The sequence below is a fragment of the Exophiala mesophila genome (genome assembly GCF_000836275.1).
Source record: "Exophiala mesophila strain CBS 40295 unplaced genomic scaffold supercont1.2, whole genome shotgun sequence".
NCBI lineage: Eukaryota > Fungi > Ascomycota > Eurotiomycetes > Chaetothyriales > Herpotrichiellaceae > Exophiala > Exophiala mesophila.
Window position 1 is genome coordinate 1625038 of NW_015622505.1, and position 18489 is coordinate 1643526.

The 18489-nt window shown below is 52.5% G+C and overlaps 5 protein-coding genes across 5 annotated transcripts; 4 read left to right on the forward strand and 1 right to left on the reverse strand.

Moving 5' to 3' along the window:
• The first annotated feature begins 41 nt into the window (after positions 1-41).
• PV10_02447 (uncharacterized protein) lies at positions 42-1980 on the forward strand. Its single transcript, XM_016366764.1, has 6 exons — positions 42-63; positions 117-739; positions 795-840; positions 895-1223; positions 1274-1382; positions 1451-1980. The coding sequence occupies exons 2-6, from the start codon at positions 140-142 to the stop codon at positions 1591-1593; spliced, it is 1227 nt and encodes a 408-aa protein (XP_016226282.1). The 5' UTR covers positions 42-63; positions 117-139; the 3' UTR covers positions 1594-1980.
• A 243-nt stretch (positions 1981-2223) lies between these two features.
• On the forward strand, positions 2224-3873 carry PV10_02448 (uncharacterized protein). Its single transcript, XM_016366765.1, has one exon. The coding sequence runs from the start codon at positions 2532-2534 to the stop codon at positions 3708-3710; it is 1179 nt and encodes a 392-aa protein (XP_016226283.1). The 5' UTR covers positions 2224-2531; the 3' UTR covers positions 3711-3873.
• A 2235-nt stretch (positions 3874-6108) lies between these two features.
• Positions 6109-11079, forward strand: PV10_02449 (uncharacterized protein). Its single transcript, XM_016366766.1, has one exon. The coding sequence runs from the start codon at positions 6405-6407 to the stop codon at positions 10512-10514; it is 4110 nt and encodes a 1369-aa protein (XP_016226284.1). The 5' UTR covers positions 6109-6404; the 3' UTR covers positions 10515-11079.
• A 1708-nt stretch (positions 11080-12787) lies between these two features.
• PV10_02450 (uncharacterized protein) lies at positions 12788-14524 on the forward strand (the record flags this gene model as incomplete). Its single annotated transcript, XM_016366767.1, has 3 exons — positions 12788-13218; positions 13268-13860; positions 13917-14524. The coding sequence occupies 3 exons, from the start codon at positions 12788-12790 to the stop codon at positions 14522-14524; spliced, it is 1632 nt and encodes a 543-aa protein (XP_016226285.1).
• Positions 14525-14647: 123 nt separating this feature from the next.
• On the reverse strand, positions 14648-18351 carry PV10_02451 (uncharacterized protein). Its single transcript, XM_016366768.1, has one exon. It carries the CDS (start codon positions 18071-18073, stop codon positions 15014-15016), a length of 3060 nt encoding a protein of 1019 aa, XP_016226286.1. The 5' UTR covers positions 18074-18351; the 3' UTR covers positions 14648-15013.
• Positions 18352-18489: the final 138 nt, after the last annotated feature.

Here is an 18489-nt window from a genome sequence, read left to right on the forward strand (position 1 = left end):
ATGCACTCTCTCAGGGAATGAGCCATTTCCCCATCATCTGATTCTTAACCAAAAGATACCACCGTGGAGAGCCAACCTCGCATGCTTGTGGGCTACCTGAGCTGACTTGTACTAAGCCTTGCATCGTTGATTGTTTGTCATGATGGCTGGGTCAACTGGGGCAACTCTAGACATGAAGCGACACATCAAATACTGGACGCTATGCGCGCGACTGCTCCCGGAACAATATACGTCGTCGGACGCGAATCGAATGTCGTTTGGCTTCTTCATCGTGGCGGCACTTGATCTTCTTGACGTACTCGACACGGTCGTCAGTGAGTCGGAACGTCGGTCATGGATTGAGTGGATCTACGCATGCCAGGTCCCTCATACAGGCGGGTTTCGAGGCTTCACCGGCACAAATCTGGGTGGATTGCGAAGCCCCATGAATTGGCACTGGGACCCAGCCAGTCTACCCAACACGTACTTTGCGCTGGCTACGCTGACAATCCTGGGTGACGATCTGTCAAGGGTGTCGCGAAACGAGTGTCTACGTTGGATCAGCCGTTTACAGGCACCGGATGGCAGTTTCGGCGAGTTTCTCGGCCCAGAGGGAGAAGTGGTCGGTGGCAGCGATCCTCGTCTTTGTCTGTGTGCAGTGGGCACGTTGAAATTGCTGGGAGCAGAGCAAACAACAGCAAGTCGTCCTCGGAATGTCATCGACCAGGTTCGCTTGCGCCGATTTATTGCCAATTGTCAGGTAAGTCGGCGACCTGTGACCGGAGCGTATGATGCATAATTGACTTATGGAATAGGGATTGGAAGGTGGGATTGGGGAAGCGCCACTACTTGAAGCACACTGTAAGAGGTCAAGAGTTTCACTAGCCATAAAAATGTATTGACATGTGTGATTAGCTGGTCTCACATACTGCGGCATCGCAACCTTATCATTTCTCAGCCTCTTGAGCGAGAGAGGCTCGTCCGTTCATGATGTGGCCGACCAAGCAGGTGTTGATACCGAAGACTGCGCTCGATGGATGTTGGACCGACAAACGACGTGGATAGAAGATGACGAGGAGGAAGACAGTGATGAGGAGGAGGCAGACCAAACCCGCCAGACACCAGTCCATGCTCCTTCTGACGCAAGCCCCATTGGCGATCCAGATATGATCGCAGGCTTTTGTGGGAGGAGTGGCAAAATCGCAGATACTTGTTATTGCTTCTGGAACGTTGGAGCATTGACGGTAAGAGAATGGCAGTCCACACAGGAACATGCTTGCTAACCACTCAACAGATCCTTAGAAAGCAAGACTTGGTCAATGTCCCGGCGATGAGACGATATCTTCTGGAAAAGGTCAACCACATTGTGGGTGGGTTTGGGAAGGCTCCAGGGGAGCTGCCAGGTAAGGCTTGCCATCACTTGATTCAATGACGCTGGGCGATACCAATGTTGACGATTGATTGATACAAGATGTGCTACACTCATACCTAGGGCTAGCTGCTCTAGCCATCTACCATGAACCCGGCTTGAAGGAGTTTGATGCAACATTCTGCTTCAGCGTGAGGGCGGTGCAGAATCTGAAGCACACAGCTTGGAGGCCAGTGATGGAGTGACAGCGTCGGCAGTTCTGGACTTGTCATGTCTATCTACTGATTCCCTGTTAACCACAGATACCGGTATCAGAAGAATGTGCGATTTCCAACTCTGGCCATCATTATTAATCTGGTTGGAACTGAGCATTGGGTACGGCGGAAGAATTTACAGCCTATAGGTTCCTGAAGCTCCCCTCGACATTGCCCGAGCCTTGCATCAAACCATACGGTTATGTAAGGAGAAGTGGTACCTGTAGGTGCTATAGAGCCCCTTCTTAGTAGGAGGAGGAGACAGGGCCAAGTGGCTTAACACGAGTGCGCAAGATCGGTCAGTATACGGCCGAGGGGCGCAGTCCCCTCTCACTGTATTGAAATGGGCGTGGGCAACCTGCGGATTTATTCCCTCTCATGATTAATAAATGCCAGACCGTTCCACCCAATGTGTGCGTTGCGTATTAGAAGGGTCGACTAATAATAAAAACTACTGGAGGGCATTCGAAACGTGGTTCTTCTGCAGCGCTGGAGCCTAGAATGTCATCACGATAAGCACTAAGTAAAAGTAGTAGCTGTGGATTAGTCGTGGCCAGATCCTCGTCCAAAAGACGCGCATTGTTCGCCCACTACATTTTTTACTGGGGGTTAATGGTCGAGGGTCGAAGGGTCTCGATTGACTTTGGCTGTAGCACGGCTTTGGATAGCCACTACTGACAGCCTCAGCCCCATCTGCGTCAGAGGATTCTCAACCTCATGCCTCCGAAACGGCGTCTGCATCTTTCCTTGACGCCGAGCCTGGCCATATTGGGTACCAACAGTCCAAGCAAAGGCCCTCGGGCTTTGTATCAAAGGCTTGAGCATTTGCTTGCATACCTATTGCACATTTCATCAACGAGACCTCTCTTCTCTCTCCCATCTCTCCCAAGTCTCTCGTCCTCTCCACGACCAAGCCAACCACTCCCAAGATGCCCAAACGAACACTCTTCACCAACATCACCCCGTTACCTCCACAGGTCTCACGAGATGTTGCAGTGGCAATGCTGCATAATCATGACGAAATGATTGAGCTGAACCCTTTGGTTATCGAACACCACCCGATCAAGACCCCGCGTGACGCACCAGCGGATGAGTTTCTGGACTGTGCATGGCAAGAATTGACGGACAAAATCCACTATTTACCAGGAGGAGTAGTCAAGGGCAAAGTCAGCTACAAGGCGTGTTTTCACGACACTCCGACGGGTCTGCAGACACACATATACGCCCCGCTGGGGCTCGACATCCGAGAGAAATGGTCCATCGGTGGATCGCTGCCCGGAGAGCCCCCCGAAGCACGGGAACTGGGGGTAGACACACCACGGCAGGGACTGTACCTACGGGAAGACGCTGACATGCACTGTAACCGGATGTTGACATCGTTTGTGCGCAAGAACCTCGATAATGCCCACAAGGTACTGGTCGAGCGGATCCTGAAGAAAGCTGAATTGATAGAGGAGCACGTCCAGAGCCAGTCCGCCTACCGTCCCTCCAGCCCATACACACAGACCGCCAAATTCCAACCAGGCTCGCACATGGCCAAGTCACAGTTTCTCCATCAGTCATACCAACGCCCACTCTCACCGCAGATGCTCTCTCCGCAGCAGGATCTAGGTTGGCAGAACATGGCCAACCACCCGGCCTTCAGGACCGACAATCAAAACGCCGCCATGATGAACAATTTCAACCCACCCATGAATCTGCAACCCAACCCAAATGCAAATCCCCATCAACAACCATATGTCGGCTCTTACGCCCGGCTGAAACAGCAACAAATGGAGCGAGAACAAATGATGTCACCGTACTCGCAGCAGGTGTTCCAATATCAGCAGCAACACCAACAGCAACACCAACAGCCTTCGAACGGACCCAAACAATTCATTGCCGAGTTGCCCGGGTCAACTTACCATCCGACACTGACCCAGATTCCCACACCACCCCCCTCCGACTTTCGTATGAGTATGGTGTCTGAACTGTCTGGTTCGTCATCACAACAAACTCCACGAGTGTCGCCGAATCCGCAGGCATATTCGGACCGGTCGAGTGTTATCTCTGAGCTGCCTTTACAACAGCAACAGCAAATTATCTACCAGCAGGGAAACTCAAGATGAGATGAAATTGAAATTGCAACGGTGAGCATAGCGCAGAATGAAAATGTCGTGATATATTGGTTCTGGACGAGATCATGATGATACCTAAAGATGTATGGAAATGGGAATGTATACTACTACTAATTATTACGATGATGAATGATACTCTGAACTCCGTGTACAGTCATCCTGGTGCGATTGATGGCGAATTTTATGCCAGACGATCAAGGCTATACTCGTACGTCTATGCTATGAGTACGTCCGGCTACAAACCGGCTAGACCATCTCAGAACCGAACCCCGCCACTTCGCTAAAAGATTCAGCAGGTCTGTAGTCAGAACGACTAATCTATGGTCGCCTTCGATTTTTGTGTCGTGCTGAAAAGATGCACTCCGACTAGTGGACGGATATTCTGGTCGGTGTGAAGTGGTGCGAGAAGATGACCAGGTAGACCCTGTATGGTCGAGTTGAAGCCAGCCTGCCAGCCTGCCAGCCCAATCACAGGCTCTAGTAGTGTGACTGGTGTGTTGGAAGAAGGTCATGGCACGCATAACAGATTCAGCGATAAGGGATCGGTAACTCAAGGGTACGAGTAGTAGGAGACTACTTAGAAGAGAGAAAGAGAAGCTCCTTCCCGTGCCTAGGTACCCATTATTGTTGTTTGTGCAAGGTAGGTACTCAGCACCTGCTAAGGATGAAACCCGCCACTACAAAAAGGATAACGGGCCTTGGAAGGCACAAGTCCACAGTAGTAGTGGACGGTCTTGCTCGACATTCAGATCTGCAGCCTCTCCATATCTTCAGTCTTGGAAACCCCAATGTTATGGTGTGGACGAACCAAGTGTATTCGTAGTTGAAACAATGCCGGTCTCGTATGTGTACAAACCTGATTCGTGTAATCCAACCGCTTGGAAGTTCGAGGTGTCGGCTAGATCCAGTCCAATCCGATCCAATTCTCGAGTCACTTCTCAAGTCTCTGGTTGTAGGAGTTCTGGCCCGGACATGCCCAACAAAAAGGAACAAGTGACAACGCAGGCATGCACTCATCATGCAGGAGAACTGCAAGTTGAACTGAGAAACATACCCAACTTGTTATCATGATGATGCATAGGTAGTGTGGCTAATGCACCCCTGGAACGAGGAACTAGGGGAGGACAAAGATGTCCACCAAATCTGGGGGTGGATGATGGGTTGTCAATCTGGCTGTCAAAGCTCAGAGGCTGCAGGCTGTAGGCTGGAGCCCCTTCCCGTGCATTTTGCCCTTAGCGTAATGTTAATTGCAGCGCCTAACCACTTTATTAGTTTAGCTGATTGTCTTTTTGTTAGAGGACTTTTTCCCAAATACGGGGTGCGACCGTGCCGAGCCAAGGGGCCCTCGGGCATCTACGGAGTACTCCGTAGGGATGGGATCGAGCTTCGAGGGACGCCCCTCGGCCGTTGGGTCAAGCAAGTGCCCTGAAGCTAAACCATTCTGACAACAGCGTTGAGCTGTCAGTGGTTTTGCTTGAGCTCGCTTAAACCTGTAGGGGAATCTCTTGTTTCATTATTATCATTGCTTGCAGATTCGCGTCCGTGCTGTTTGAGATTGGGACCAATATTCAAGATGATCTTTGCAGAAAAAGAAGAAACCACCATAAGAATGTCTATCCCTGACCGTGTAATGTTACACTCGTACGAGCATACTACTATCTGTGAGGTATGTACACCAACCCAGGAATAACATGCCTATACGGAGTACTGCCATACTTCGTGTATGCCCGTCACTTATGTCAGTCACGTGGGAGACCCGCATAAATCCTCCAGCTGAACCTCTCGCGTGCCCTTGTCCGGGGGGAACGACGAGCATCAATAGGGTGCCCTAAAGCCCCCTCGAGCAGTAACACGAGCTTATCTTTCCTGTAGGTAGGTACTTAAGATACCTACCTACCTTAGCCAAGGGACTACCAGATCGATGTACTCCGTACTGTATGTACTGTAGGTACCTACTCCGTAGAGCTTGTCGACGCCCACTCCTGTTCAACACCATCATTGTTATTGCCTCTAGTCTCAACCACATTCACCACCGCCACCAGCTTTGCCTTTTCATCCAAATTCTGTAATCTGTCAACCTCAGCCTCAACCCACCACATCGTATCGCATCGCATCGAATGGCATCACCGCAATCCCCTTCTGACAGCAGTTAAACCCTCGACCCGATCCACCCCAAGACCCAGGCCCATGTCTTGATCCTCGTGCGCCTCCACCCCCCCAGGCCCAATCGTAGTGGACCTCCTCTTCCACCCTCCGTGTTCCTCCCAACCTTTATTCCTTTAGGCCTTCTCCTCCCATAGTGCCTGGCCCTGCAGCCGTGAATTACTGCCCGCCAATCGTTCCGCTACCGTAAATCCTCCTGGCGCTTAGCTACACGTTCCCTGCCAGTCGAGCCTCGCATCCTCGTTCATCACACACTCTCCTCCCTCGCCAACCTGTCGTGCCCATCCTCATGCCTCGCACGCGCTTGTCCTTTCTGGACCCATACTGAAACAAACTCTCCCTCTCCTCCTCCCTCTGCCAGTCGACACCGCTCTCGACAGCTGGCCTGTCAGCGCCTTCCAAATCCCTTCTGTCTCTCCAGGCCTCCATCTCACCCTCCCCCCTCGATCCAATGGTTTGACACGTCGACTTGGGCACTCATGTAGCCTAATTCCACGTCGTACACTGTCCGAGTAGCTCACCATGCTGCACCAGGCCACCGAGGCCGCTGCCCCTCGATCCCATTCTACCCGTCTTCCCCAAACAACCGCTCATGTTTCGAATGCCTCACAACCCACTCCACATGCCCATCCATCGCCCCCGGCTACTCGACTTCCCGCTCGGCCTGTGATCAACGACTCCCTAATCCCAAGAGATTATCTGGGCTCGCTGACGGCTTCGAGGTCACCCGGGTCCACCAAAACCTCCTTCAACCAAGATAATTCCTTTCTCGACGACTCGACCACAGATGAAGCCGACGACCATCACGACCAATCCATATTGCAGTCCGAGGCGGGCCTCACCTCGGCCACCAACACGCATCCTGTGGTGAATTCAAGTCCTCGTCCCTCACCGTCGCCAGAAATTTTGAGGAACAACCCCAAGGACGCCTCAGTTCAGGATCGGCGTTTCCCAGACCAACCCTCCTCCTCAGTCGTCGACTCCCCAACATCCTACACGTCTTCTGCCACAGTCTCCCCTCCTCCCAACAACATGCCGCGCACTTCCTCCATCGACTCGGCAATCTCTAACATGTCCAACACGCCGGGTCCCCAGAGACCACAGGGGGATGCCAAAGAACCCACCAAGGACGAGGTCCGCAACCTCATCAATACCGCAGGCTCCCCCGAAAACTTGATTCAGCATCTCTTGAGGGACAAGAATCACTCCGCCGCACAAAATGCCCAGCTGTGGAAGCTGGTCGACAAGCAGCGCGCCTTGTTGCTCGGCTTGAACAAGGACCTGGAAAGACTCACCAAAGAGCGCGACAGGTACCGCAAGAGAGTGAAAGACTTGCAATCACAACCTCCCCCGGTTCCTGTCAATCGTGTCCGTGCCGAAGCCGACCAGGAGAACAATTCCCCTCAGTCCGACAATGATGCCGCCTCGATAACCTCCATCGATGCCCTCACGGGGAGAGAGGGCGCCACGCGCACTGGGCCCGTTACTCCGGGGAGGGTCCCCAATTTGCATTTGCACGGCTCTCCGCTGGATGCAGCCATGGTGCCCCATCCTCTCCATCTGCAACATCCTCCCAAGATCGACATAGTGTCGACCCAATTGCCTCCACCTTCTTTTGCGCTGAGTGAGCCAAGTCCCCTTCAGGAGAAACCTCCAAAGTCTTTCCAGGCGTCGAGGAAAGCCCCACCGCGGCCGCTGAATCTGAGCCAACCAAAGGATGATCGTTCTGCAGCCAAACTATCAATCGCCAATGGAGCCGTCATCAGTGACGAGGAAGCAGATGACCGGGATCCAGTGCGGCGTGGTCGACGGAAGACGCGAGAGGAGGATGATCGTGATCGCGAGACCCTAGCTTTGAAAGAACAAGAAGCCAGGAGCCGATCTAAAAGGGAGACAAAGACCGGTGCTGATCCGGGAGTGACAGAACCTGCGGCTGCTGCACCTCGACCTTCCCATGACTCGGTCGATTTGCCGTCATCCAAGGCCATGAATCAACTCTCTCCCCCTTCAACCGCATCTCACAGTTCCTTGGGACAGTCACCCAACCCTCTGCGAAGTCCTGGCCTCCCGCTGAGTCCTCGTCCTCTTGGTCAAGCACTTCTCGGTGCTTCACTTCCAATGTCCCCCAGGAACCTAGCCAGTGGCAGCTTTCCTCTGTCACCGCGTGCGCCTAAGCAACCACTACCTGACCCCACCACACCAGGCCAACAGGCTCCTGCCCCCGGCGCGGAGAAGAAGGGGCCTTCACCTCTATCAAAAGTGAATTCAGCCTCGACTACTGCATCAGACCAGCCGACTGCTCCAGACCCACCTCTCAGCCCTCGTGACGCACCGCCAGTGAATCGAGGTTTGGTGAGTCCGACCTGGCCCGATCTGCTTCTCCCACCAAATGCCCTCCCTTCGATCCAGATCAAGGTGGCTTCTTCCCGTTTGCGTCCGTCACGCAACAGCATCCTAGGACTCAAGGCACAAGACGAATCATCGGTTTTCAGTCTGTCCGTATTCGAACGTGCCACAGCGTCTGAGCTCTGGCGTGTGGAAAAGATCCCCGCCACCTTTCCTGTCCTCGATCAGACTCTCCGAAGTAGATGCTCCGATCTTCCCAAACTGCCAGATCGAAGACTCTTTTCCGGCCATTCTCCCGCAGTCGTTGACGCTCGACGACTGGCGATTGATCATTACTTTGAGGAACTCCTCGACACTCCAATGGATGAGCAGGCCGCTGTGGCAGTTTGCAGATATCTCTCTACCGACGTGATGGAGTCGCAGCATTCCCGCCAGCCTCCCGCCAGCGAGGACACCCACTCCAAACCCATTCAGAGTGCTCGCAAAGATGGCATACCGACCAAATCTGGCTATCTCACGAAAAAAGGCAAAAATTTTGGAGGCTGGAAGTCGAGATACTTTGTCCTGGACAGCCCAGAATTGCGGTATTTTGAGGCGCCTGGCGGGGCACATCTTGGTACCATCAAATTGCTCAATGCTCGCATCGGTCGCCAGACGCAATCTGACCCAGCCCCACGAAGCGAAGCGGAAAACGAGAACCAGTACCGACATGCCTTCCTCATCCTGGAGCCCAAACGGAGAGATAATAATAGTCATCTTCGACACGTACTTTGTGCTGAGAGCGACGAAGAGCGCGATGAGTGGGTAGAGACACTACTTCACTACATTGACGAGCGGCCAAGCGAGCCCAAGGCACCACAAAGCGCAGGAACTCAAAACCCACATGGGAAGGATGTCAAGAACCCTCGCAGCGCCGCCACAGAATCCGGACATGACGAAAGTGAGCGTAAAGGTGCTGGAAGTCCGTCCTTTGGTCACGCAAACAGTGACACACCGTCTCCCTCCACTGCTTCCACCCACGTCGCTGAGGCATCTTCGGCCGAATCTGGGTATCCGAGCAAATCAAACATTTCTGCCCCCATGAATGGCGTCAAGATTTCGGACACCAGCCTATGGGGAAATCGATCTGCGGGAACCGGTAGCAGCAAGGAGCGAGAGCAGAAGAAACGACACTTGTTCAATCACTTCCGTAAAGCTTCATCGGAACAGTTGGCATCGATTCATCAGGCGCAGGCACCAGTCGCTCAGCCGAAACGTTTGGACTACCAGGCACGACGGGGTGGACATGTGCGTCCGGTGTTTGGGATGCAGCTCCATGAGGCGGTCGAGCATTATTCACCGCTCGACGTGGAGGTGTATCTACCAGCGGTTGTGTACCGTTGCATCGAGTACCTACGAGTTAAGAAAGCTGCTAACGAAGAAGGCTTGTTCCGGTTGAGCGGATCCAACATTGTCATCCGCGAGCTCAAAGATCGGTTCAACGTGGAAGGTGACGTCGATCTCCTGGCCGACGACGAACAGGACTATGACGTCCACGCTGTCGCATCTTTGTTCAAGATGTACCTCCGAGAGCTGCCCTCGACCATCTTGACGAGAGAACTGCACCTCGAGTTCCTCAAGGTCTTGGAGATGGGTGATAAATCGCAGAAAGTGATGGCCTTTAATACCCTGGTACACCAACTTCCGGTGTGCAACTTTATGCTGCTACGCAGCCTTTCACAGTACCTCCTCGAGGTTGTTCAAAACTCGGATCGGAACCGAATGAGTGTCAAGAACGTGGGCATCGTGTTTTCGCCGACCCTGAACATTCCGGCGCCTGTGTTTGCCATCTTTCTGACCGAATTCGAGGCGATTTTTGATAAGCCGGCAGAGCGAGAGCCTCCCTCGGTGGACATTCAACGAGAAAACGGCACCCTGACTCCTGAAGACATTCGATCTCCCCGTCGACAAATGTTCAGCGACCTCCCTACCCCCTCGCATAACCAGAGCAGCTTTGCCAACAACGCCAGCGTCAGCGTAACCGGCGCTCATAATCATGCTAGTAATCAAGACCACCGCGAGGCGAACAAAGACCTGGGCTTCTCTCCACTCCAGCCCTCGTATGAGACGAGGAGTTACGTTTCTATCCCACAAGAGATATCTCCTCAACCCCGACATCCACCGCCTCACCCACCGCCGCCTCCGCCTGAAAGTTCCGATTATGAGAAATCCACGCTATTGATGACACCGGAAAATGCGGCGAGTGTCAAGGCTAAGCGACGAGAGAGTTCGATGTTGTTCCTGTAAAGCGACTATTGGAAACAAGCTTTCAGAGACACCGACTGCGAGATCAAGGCCGCTGTGTAATCGTGGCAGACTTGCGTTTTTTGCCAGCCTTTTTTCATCTTCTATTCGAATACCCCATGTGTTAGCGCGGAGGCTGAGACAATTTTTGTTTTCCGTCCTCTTTTACATCTGGAGCGGATCTAGCTTGGTGTTTGTTTGTTCTTTATTTTCGATTCATCTTTGCATAGCCCGAAAGAGACCAGGGCCAACTTTAATGTCCATCAATTGGTGGCGAGAGACGATGGGCGAGGAATGAGTGAACGAAGGGGGCTTGGAAATGTGAGATGAGACCAGACGAGTTTGGGTGCAGCCATGAATGCGTGCTTGATCAACCGAGCGGAATGCGGTTGGGACTGCCAATATTGCTAGATTAGATGCTACACGATGCAGACTGAGAAAGATCTGCCACATGGAGTTACGGTATGTTTCATGCCATACCTTGGATCTGCCAGACGCATCATGCACCACATAGCTACAAACCTTGATATGCATGAAAATGTGACGGATGAAGTCAGACAATGTAAGATGACTCAGGACCATTGCCATGTGATGTTGGTTTTTTTTTTTCATTGTTGTGGTTTGTGTTACTTGTCTCGTAGCCAAACAAGATCTTGGGTTGTGGTTACGATGAGTGGATGGACATCATGACATCTCGGAGGGCAAGTCCCACAGACCTCAGCCTTGCCAAGGATGTTACTGCGCTTTCCATGTCATGTCGAATGTCGGGAAGGTACGCGCTTGCGCGACTCCTCCTCCCGCACCTTCCCACTCCGGACCCCTTTGCAAACCGCCAATCAATACCAACTCAGGAAACGTGGGATGATTTGATCGACGAACGACGGAAAGTCAAGTGATCCAGAAAAAAGTCGAGCTTCTTTCGCCTTGAGTTTCACGGCTTCTCAAGCACAAAGCTAATCCTGTTCCGTAAAACTCCTCCTTGTACGCTACGGAGTATGTATATGTGGCGTCTGTTGGAAAGTGAGTCAGACTTGGGAATGTTCTTTCCTTCGTATTTCCCAGTACATGCTGACAACGAGAATGGTTCCTTCCTCGAGAGAATTGCAGTCCAGTACCAGTACATACATATGCTCGTACGTAAAACTCCTGGTAGGTACTCCATACTCGCCTACTCCACAAGGTCCTCGGGCGGGCCTGCTGAGCGGATGAAAGTTGTGGAGGATCCGAGATCCACAGTCAGACAAGCACACAACTTCTTAGCTTACGGAGTACCTACGCTTCAGCACCTGCTAAGTTTCACAAGTTTGGTTGGAAAAAGGCCTGAAGAGGTCGGGCCCGGGCGCGCCTTCCTCTTGCCTTGTTCTCATTTGTCTTGTTGGTTGTGTTGGGCGCGTGCCTGCCCAAAAGCCCCAAGTCCGCAAAAACTCAAACTCGACTCCCAAGCCTCTTCTCACAATACTACGGAGTAGTTGCAGCCTCACTCGCAGTGTCCACATGCGCTTCACATTCAGACCAACGACTAGACAGAGTCCTATGGCCCCATTCTATGCTGCCAACCATTTTGTGTTTCCTAAGCTAAAAATGTTGCATTTGACAATGATCTGCGGACGAGGGAGATGACAACTGGCTCAGACCAATCAGACCAGTGTCCGTCCCTTTTCCTCTCCCACAGAATAACAACACTTCTCAGCCCTGGGTGTCTCCTACGGATGTCAGCCAACAAGCAGCATTATGGGGTGCTATACTCCGTAGTCTTCTCCTTACTTGTGCGGTGTCGACCCTGTCAGCTCAATCCACCAATCATCGTTCTCACCACACGCCACACGCCCCTGGATTCCATTGTTGTTAAAGAGCTTACTCAATTTCTGACTTGTCACCTCCAGCAAGGATCCTCACTCTGTACTGATCGGAGTCATGAAAAAATCCTTTGCCTCTGATCACTGCCAACCTTTTCTGGCGTGTCCGGTTGTGGAAAATGTTACAGGAAAGCGGTAAGCCAGTCACATGTCATTTCACCTCTCGTGTTGGTCCCCTCCAACTCCGTAACTCGAACCATCTTCCGGACCCAACAACTCAATTTCACCATGCAGAGCCTTGCCATGGTTCAGTTGACAATGTAAGCCCCTCCAGAATCGGGCTGCTCTCGATGGCTACCTATATAAAATCCGTGTCTACCCTGCTCTTCTTCCCTTGCTTCCATCTCTCTTCGCCCCCTTTCTCTTTCTTCCATTGCAGACATTCTCGGCTTGTTTCTTGCTCAGCTTCAACCCTTGAAAATGACTACACCGACTCCCAACGCAGAATCTGCTCCTAAGCCTGCCTCGCCATCCTCGCAACCTTCCATCTCCAGCGCAGAGGCAACCGCCGTGGAGAAGGGGAACGCAAACGTTGCTGCTGTTGACCTGGAACGCGTCGGCGAGACTCAAGGCTACATTCTGGATGAGACGCAATTGAGGGAAAAGTTGGGCCTTGCCCCAGATGCCGTCCTCAAGAAGGGAAAGAATGATGTGGTCTTGATTCCTCAACCCAGTGACGACCCTGAGGACCCCCTAAATTGGACACCAACCAAGAAAGCCCTTATCCTGATCGTGTTAGCTGTCGTCGCCTGTACCGCTGATTACTCTGCCGCCACTGGTGCCAGCGCTCTGCTTCCTCAATCTCAGGAATGGCATATCACCCCCGATAAAGTTAATCATGCCACCGCCGGGTAAGTTCCATTCTTTGAAGCATTTTATTAAGCTGACACCAGTTTCTAGTAACACATTCATGCTTGGAGTGGGTGGTCTGGCCACTGTCTGGCTCAGTGCCTATTTCGGACGCTTGCCTGTCTTGTTCTGGTTCGGATGCCTGTCCGCTGGGACTGCGGCCTGGTCTGCGGCTGCACGATCATTCGAATCCTATATGGCCTCCCGTATTTTGAACGGCCTATTCTGTGTCGCCGGTGCTGGTGGTGGCCTAATGTGGATTCAAGATGTCTGGTTCTTCCACGAACACCCTCGCAAAATCAACATTTGGTCTACTGCCATTATTCTTTCTCCATTCTTGGGCCCTCAATTCATGGCTGCGTGTATTCACGCCGACTCCTGGAGAACTGGAATGTGGCTCAACTTTGGTATCATTACACTTGGCCTGGTTCTCACTGTTGCTTTGGGCGAAGAGACCTTTTACCCCCGCCATCTGCCTAGGGAACAAGTCCCGCCTCGAAAAAACAGATTCCTTCGAATCGTCGGCGTCGAGCAATTCAAAACTCATTACACAACCAACGGCTTCTTCGAATCAGGTGCTCGCCTGGCATATGCTCTACTGAAGGCCCCTGTCTTCCTCATCTGCTTATTCCATTTCTTTGACTGTGAGTAACCAAATCAACCATACCAGCCAGAGCAAAGCACGACTGACTCTTTCTAGTTCCCTGGACCATTGCAAACAACACGACAATCTCCGTTCTCATTGTGCCTGCCTATAACTTTGACTTCTTGAATTTGGCAGCCATTTACGTTGCGCCAGTTGTGGGAGCCATCCTCGGTCTCGTCGTGGGACACTTCCTCTTTGACCTAGTCGGCAAGTTGTATGCTCGGCGTCATGGCGGTCGTCTCGAACCCGAAAACCGATTGATTGTGCTATGGCTTGTCCTCCCCATCAAAATCGTGGGATACAACCTGATTGGAGTGACGCTTCAACATGCGCAGACTTGGTCATGGTGGGTTCTGGCCGTGGGTTGGGCCATGCACAATTTTGCCACCATCGTCACCACCACAGCCATCGGCGCTTACCTTCTCGATGCATACCCCGAAGCAGGCGGTGAATGTGCTGCTTGGATCAACTTTGCTCGCACATTGGGTGGCTTCATCATGGGTTACCTACAGCTCAATTGGGCTCATTCGGCTGGCACCCAGACCCAGTATGGCATCCAATCCGGCATCATGGCGGCAGCATTTATCATCATCATCTTCATGCAGTTCTTTGGTGCCCGGCTGAGAAAGGCACAAGGTCCACTCAAGTTCAAGACCAACTAATTGATGGTCTCTCTCCGCCCCCGTTTCCGCATTACAGGGCGGGCATTGGCGTGGTTGTGTACCTGAGACTTGGCTACGAGGAAGCGAGGTTGTTTCCTCTCATGTGCAAGGAGGGCGTTCCGGCTGGAAGACGTGCATTGTGGCCTTGCTAATAAGAAGGGAACGGTCAAGCATAAAGTAGAGAGCACTATTTCATAGCAGTCATTACTCGCATAGTCATCAGAACCTTATCCAAAAAAAAGACAACATGCTGCCGGAAAATCGACGATCGCTCCGTGCCGCCATGCAGCAAACCCAGAGCAACGTATTTCACTCTGAACATCTTCCCGTGCGCCCTGCATTATAGTCAGAGCCTTTCTGCACCCCGTCCTCGGATCACCCTCCGCGTTGAGAGTAATCCTCAACTTGTACCCCATTATAGCTTCGCCAGCCTCCGTATCCCCGGGCCGTGCTTATGCTTACTGCGCGCCCTCCCAAGGTTCCCAAAATTCAATCGGTGTTGGACACCTGGTCATCATCATCATCCTCTCCCGCCACAAACGGTTGTTCGTGTTGTGCCTCAATATTCTCTCCCGGCCGCACGTTTGTCGAGAATCCGATCTGTGCAGACTCCGGTCCAAACATTGAGCCTACCACAGCCACGTCCGTCGGGTCAAAAGCTTCTTGAACCCGCACGTCAGGCAAAGCTCTTGCAGCCAGTGATCCCGGTACTAATTGATCTCGTAGACGCTGGATGCGGAGGATGAGGTCACGTACCAAGATGCCCATATCCTCTAGTTCTCGAATCTCGCTCGAGTTGACTTGGTCGGCAGGTTGTCCATCGACCAAAAGGTGTGAAGATGGCCTAGGGCTGTCGGAAGGTCCCATGCCGTGTATTTGAGCATTCAGACTGGCAAAGAACTCGACAAGGCCATCAATCGCCTCGTCGGTGCTCGAGGAGTTACTGGTCCCACCATTACTGAGCCTTCTCTGTTCAAGCGGCTTGCGGACCTTGCCCTTTTTCTTCTTAATTCTTTTCATTGACTGGGCATTGAGAAACGCTTCTGACTTCTTCTTGCATTTGCCTGTTATCATGCGGTCCCAGCGGCAGTTGGGGCAATAGAAAGGCGGTGTTTCAGGAATGGCAGGAGGCGGAGTTAGATGATCTTCCTCTGGGGGAAGTGGACGGCATCCCTTGCATGGGCACGCAGCCTCTAAGCCACTTGCACAATCGCCACAGACGTGTATCTTGCAATCAACGCACTGCCGCATGGTCGCGGTACAGCGTAGGCGGTGATCCCCAGCAACACGAGAAACCGGACAGAAGAAGGACTGGCAACCCCGCCACCGAGCGACAGATTGAACCTCAGGTGTACCAGGGCGTTGAGCAATTGAACTTAGCTCTGGGGTTGGTGGATTCGAGTGGAGTGATGGAGTTGGCGATGTCGACCTACTCGGCGGCCCGGTGCTATTAGAAGCACGAGAACTAGGTCGGTGTGGAAGATCTGTTTCTGCTATTGGCACTCTTAGGGTTCTCAACAAAGTTCCCACTTCTGCATCGAAGGTTGCTGTATCAGCAAGCGCGATTTGTGTATGATCAGGAGCTGTGGTAGTGATGGGACGATGTGTGAGGGAACGAGGCAGCTCACTAGGCGAGAGTGTGAGTTGTTCTGCAATATTGATCTGATGTGTGTCTTCAGTTGAAGAGCTCGAAGGAGATGCTCTGGTGCTAAATCGATCCTTTCCCTGGCGCATGAGGGTGGCGAGAAGTTGTAGAGCCTTTTGACGAGATTTATACTCCAGCTTCTCAAGCTCGAGGTCTTTCAGGCCACAAATCCTGCCATGAACACGGTCCCCAATGTCATGTTTCAGACAAAGAGCGGTTGAGCAGCCCTTGCACTTGAGCTTCCAGTGGTCGGAAGTGTAGCATTCTTCACACAAGACTCGAGGTACGGAGACCGTTGGGTGTTCGCCAGAACTCAGAGCCCCAGTGGTTTGGAAGAGAGAGTCAACTGAGGACCAGCGACCAGCAGGGCCATCACCAACGTTTTTCTGTAAGGCCAAATTATAAGAAGAGGAATGTTCGTTGGACTCGACATCGAAACGATCTGGGTCGAATTCGGGATCTTCCCAGCCTTGACCGGGAGGTAAAGGGGCGGCACGAACACGGTCCGTCTCTCGGATGGCACTGGCACTGGCACTGGCATTGGAACTGGTTCCAAAGGTTATTCCACCGCCTCCAGAAAAAACAGGTTCTGTACAGCACCATCGCATCTTGATGGTAGGAAGACTGTTGATAGGACCGGCTTGGGGGCCGTTGGGGTTACCGTTCGGGGGTTGGTCTTGATCTTGCATAGAACAAGGGGATACAGCGCAACCGGGAGCCCACCAAAACTTGTTCTTTTCCTTGTCGAAGGCGTTCTTGTTCCGCAAGTAGGGCCTGTCGAAGGCACACGAAGCGCACAGAGTCTTCCTGCATCCGACACAGTGCATCATGACCGAGCATTGTTCACACCTCTCAAGAATTTCGGCGGAGCAATTATGACATGTGATGTTTTCGATGAATTTGCGGTGGGAAAGGCGCAGATGAGCGGGGACTGACTTATCCTCAGGGCCTGTGCCGATGACTTCACCATTGATGGCCTCTTCATCGTACTCCCAGCTTCGACAATCCCGCTTGCGTTTCTTTGCTAGAGACTCCTCAGGATCGGTAGAACTTTCGACAGGGCCAAGCCAGTTCCTACTTCTCCAGAGACGGTCATATACCACCCAAACCTCGCGAGGATCTTGGGGCATGCGCATCTTGACATAACCGCGTCTTCGGTAACAGCGAGCGGCGGGGGTTGTGCACCAAGCGGTGTCGGTCCAGATGCCTAGTTTGTGACAGGTGAGGACGAGTTCGTGGGTAGGCTCGCTGTCGCTCTCTTTTCGGGATAAGCTGTTGGGCAGATAGGGCCGTCTTCTATGATGGCGGCATCTGTAAGTGTAGAGACTCTTCAGAGCAAGTGCTTCATATGGGGAGGCAGAGGATTCCTGAGATGAGGTATGAGTTGGGGCTAGGGCGTGCATATGCAACCATGGGTTGATGTGGTATTTGAGGGAAACATTTTTGCATCCACGGACAGAGAGGTGTTTGAGGGTGTCCCTGCGGAAGACTAGAACGGTGGAGATGAGGATGGAGCCACTGACAGCAGTGTTGTCCAGCTCCAAACTAGCCAATCTTGTGCTGTACGGGTTGATGACACTGAGAAGGATCTGATCTAGGGCGTAGTTGCTAGATTGACGCTGCCCGACACCAGAACTATTGTTGGTAATGGTGGCAGTTGACGTAGCGGCTTGATATAGTCGCCATGAGACATATCGCCATGAAGTCGGGGATTTGGTGAAAAAGTCCCTCAGAAAAGGAGAGGTCTGGTAAAGGCGAAATATGGTGTCAGTGGGGATTTGGGCGAGTAGAGATTCAAGGATGGGAGGGTTGCAAGTTATGAGCAACTCGAATCGGGATGGCGATGAAGGCTTCATGGGCGCTGAAGGTGGGAGGAGTTTGGAGGGTGAGGAAGCCAGAGACATGGCGGTTGAGAATTCGCAGCACGAGAGTTGGAAGATGCAACAGAGAAGGACAAGATGAAACACATATTTCAGCCTGAGGGCGTAGATGGCGAGTGTTGGGAGGACCAGAAATTGGCGACTAGATGGTAGGAGACGCCATGGGTGGTTCGAACGCTATGACTGCCTCATGCACAAGGGGGCGAGAGGGTGAAGAAGCGCGATGGATGAGGTAACGGTGGTGAGAAGGTGGTGAGATTGTGAGGTGAAGTTGTGCAAGTGGATGTCGAGATGGATTTGTGATGCACTTTGGAGGAAGGAGTGACCCAAGGTCCCTGAGGTGCCACAGAAGGCGCAGTCGCAGTCTTGGTGGCTCCTGCTTTGCCCCAGGCAATGTTATGTGATACGGAAGGCGCGATCAATTAGTCAAAGTCATGTGA

Coding starts and splice junctions, on each gene's coding strand:
- PV10_02447 (XM_016366764.1), top strand. CDS start 140: ATGATGGCTGGGTCAACTGGGGCAACTCTAGACATGAAGCGACACATC. Junction 841..894: donor GCCACTACTTGAAGCACACT/GTAAGAGGTCAA, acceptor ATGTGTGATTAG/CTGGTCTCACATACTGCGGC. Junction 1,383..1,450: donor GGCTCCAGGGGAGCTGCCAG/GTAAGGCTTGCC, acceptor GATTGATACAAG/ATGTGCTACACTCATACCTA.
- PV10_02448 (XM_016366765.1), top strand. CDS start 2,532: ATGCCCAAACGAACACTCTTCACCAACATCACCCCGTTACCTCCACAG.
- PV10_02449 (XM_016366766.1), top strand. CDS start 6,405: ATGCTGCACCAGGCCACCGAGGCCGCTGCCCCTCGATCCCATTCTACC.
- PV10_02451 (XM_016366768.1), bottom strand. CDS start 18,073: ATGTCTCTGGCTTCCTCACCCTCCAAACTCCTCCCACCTTCAGCGCCC.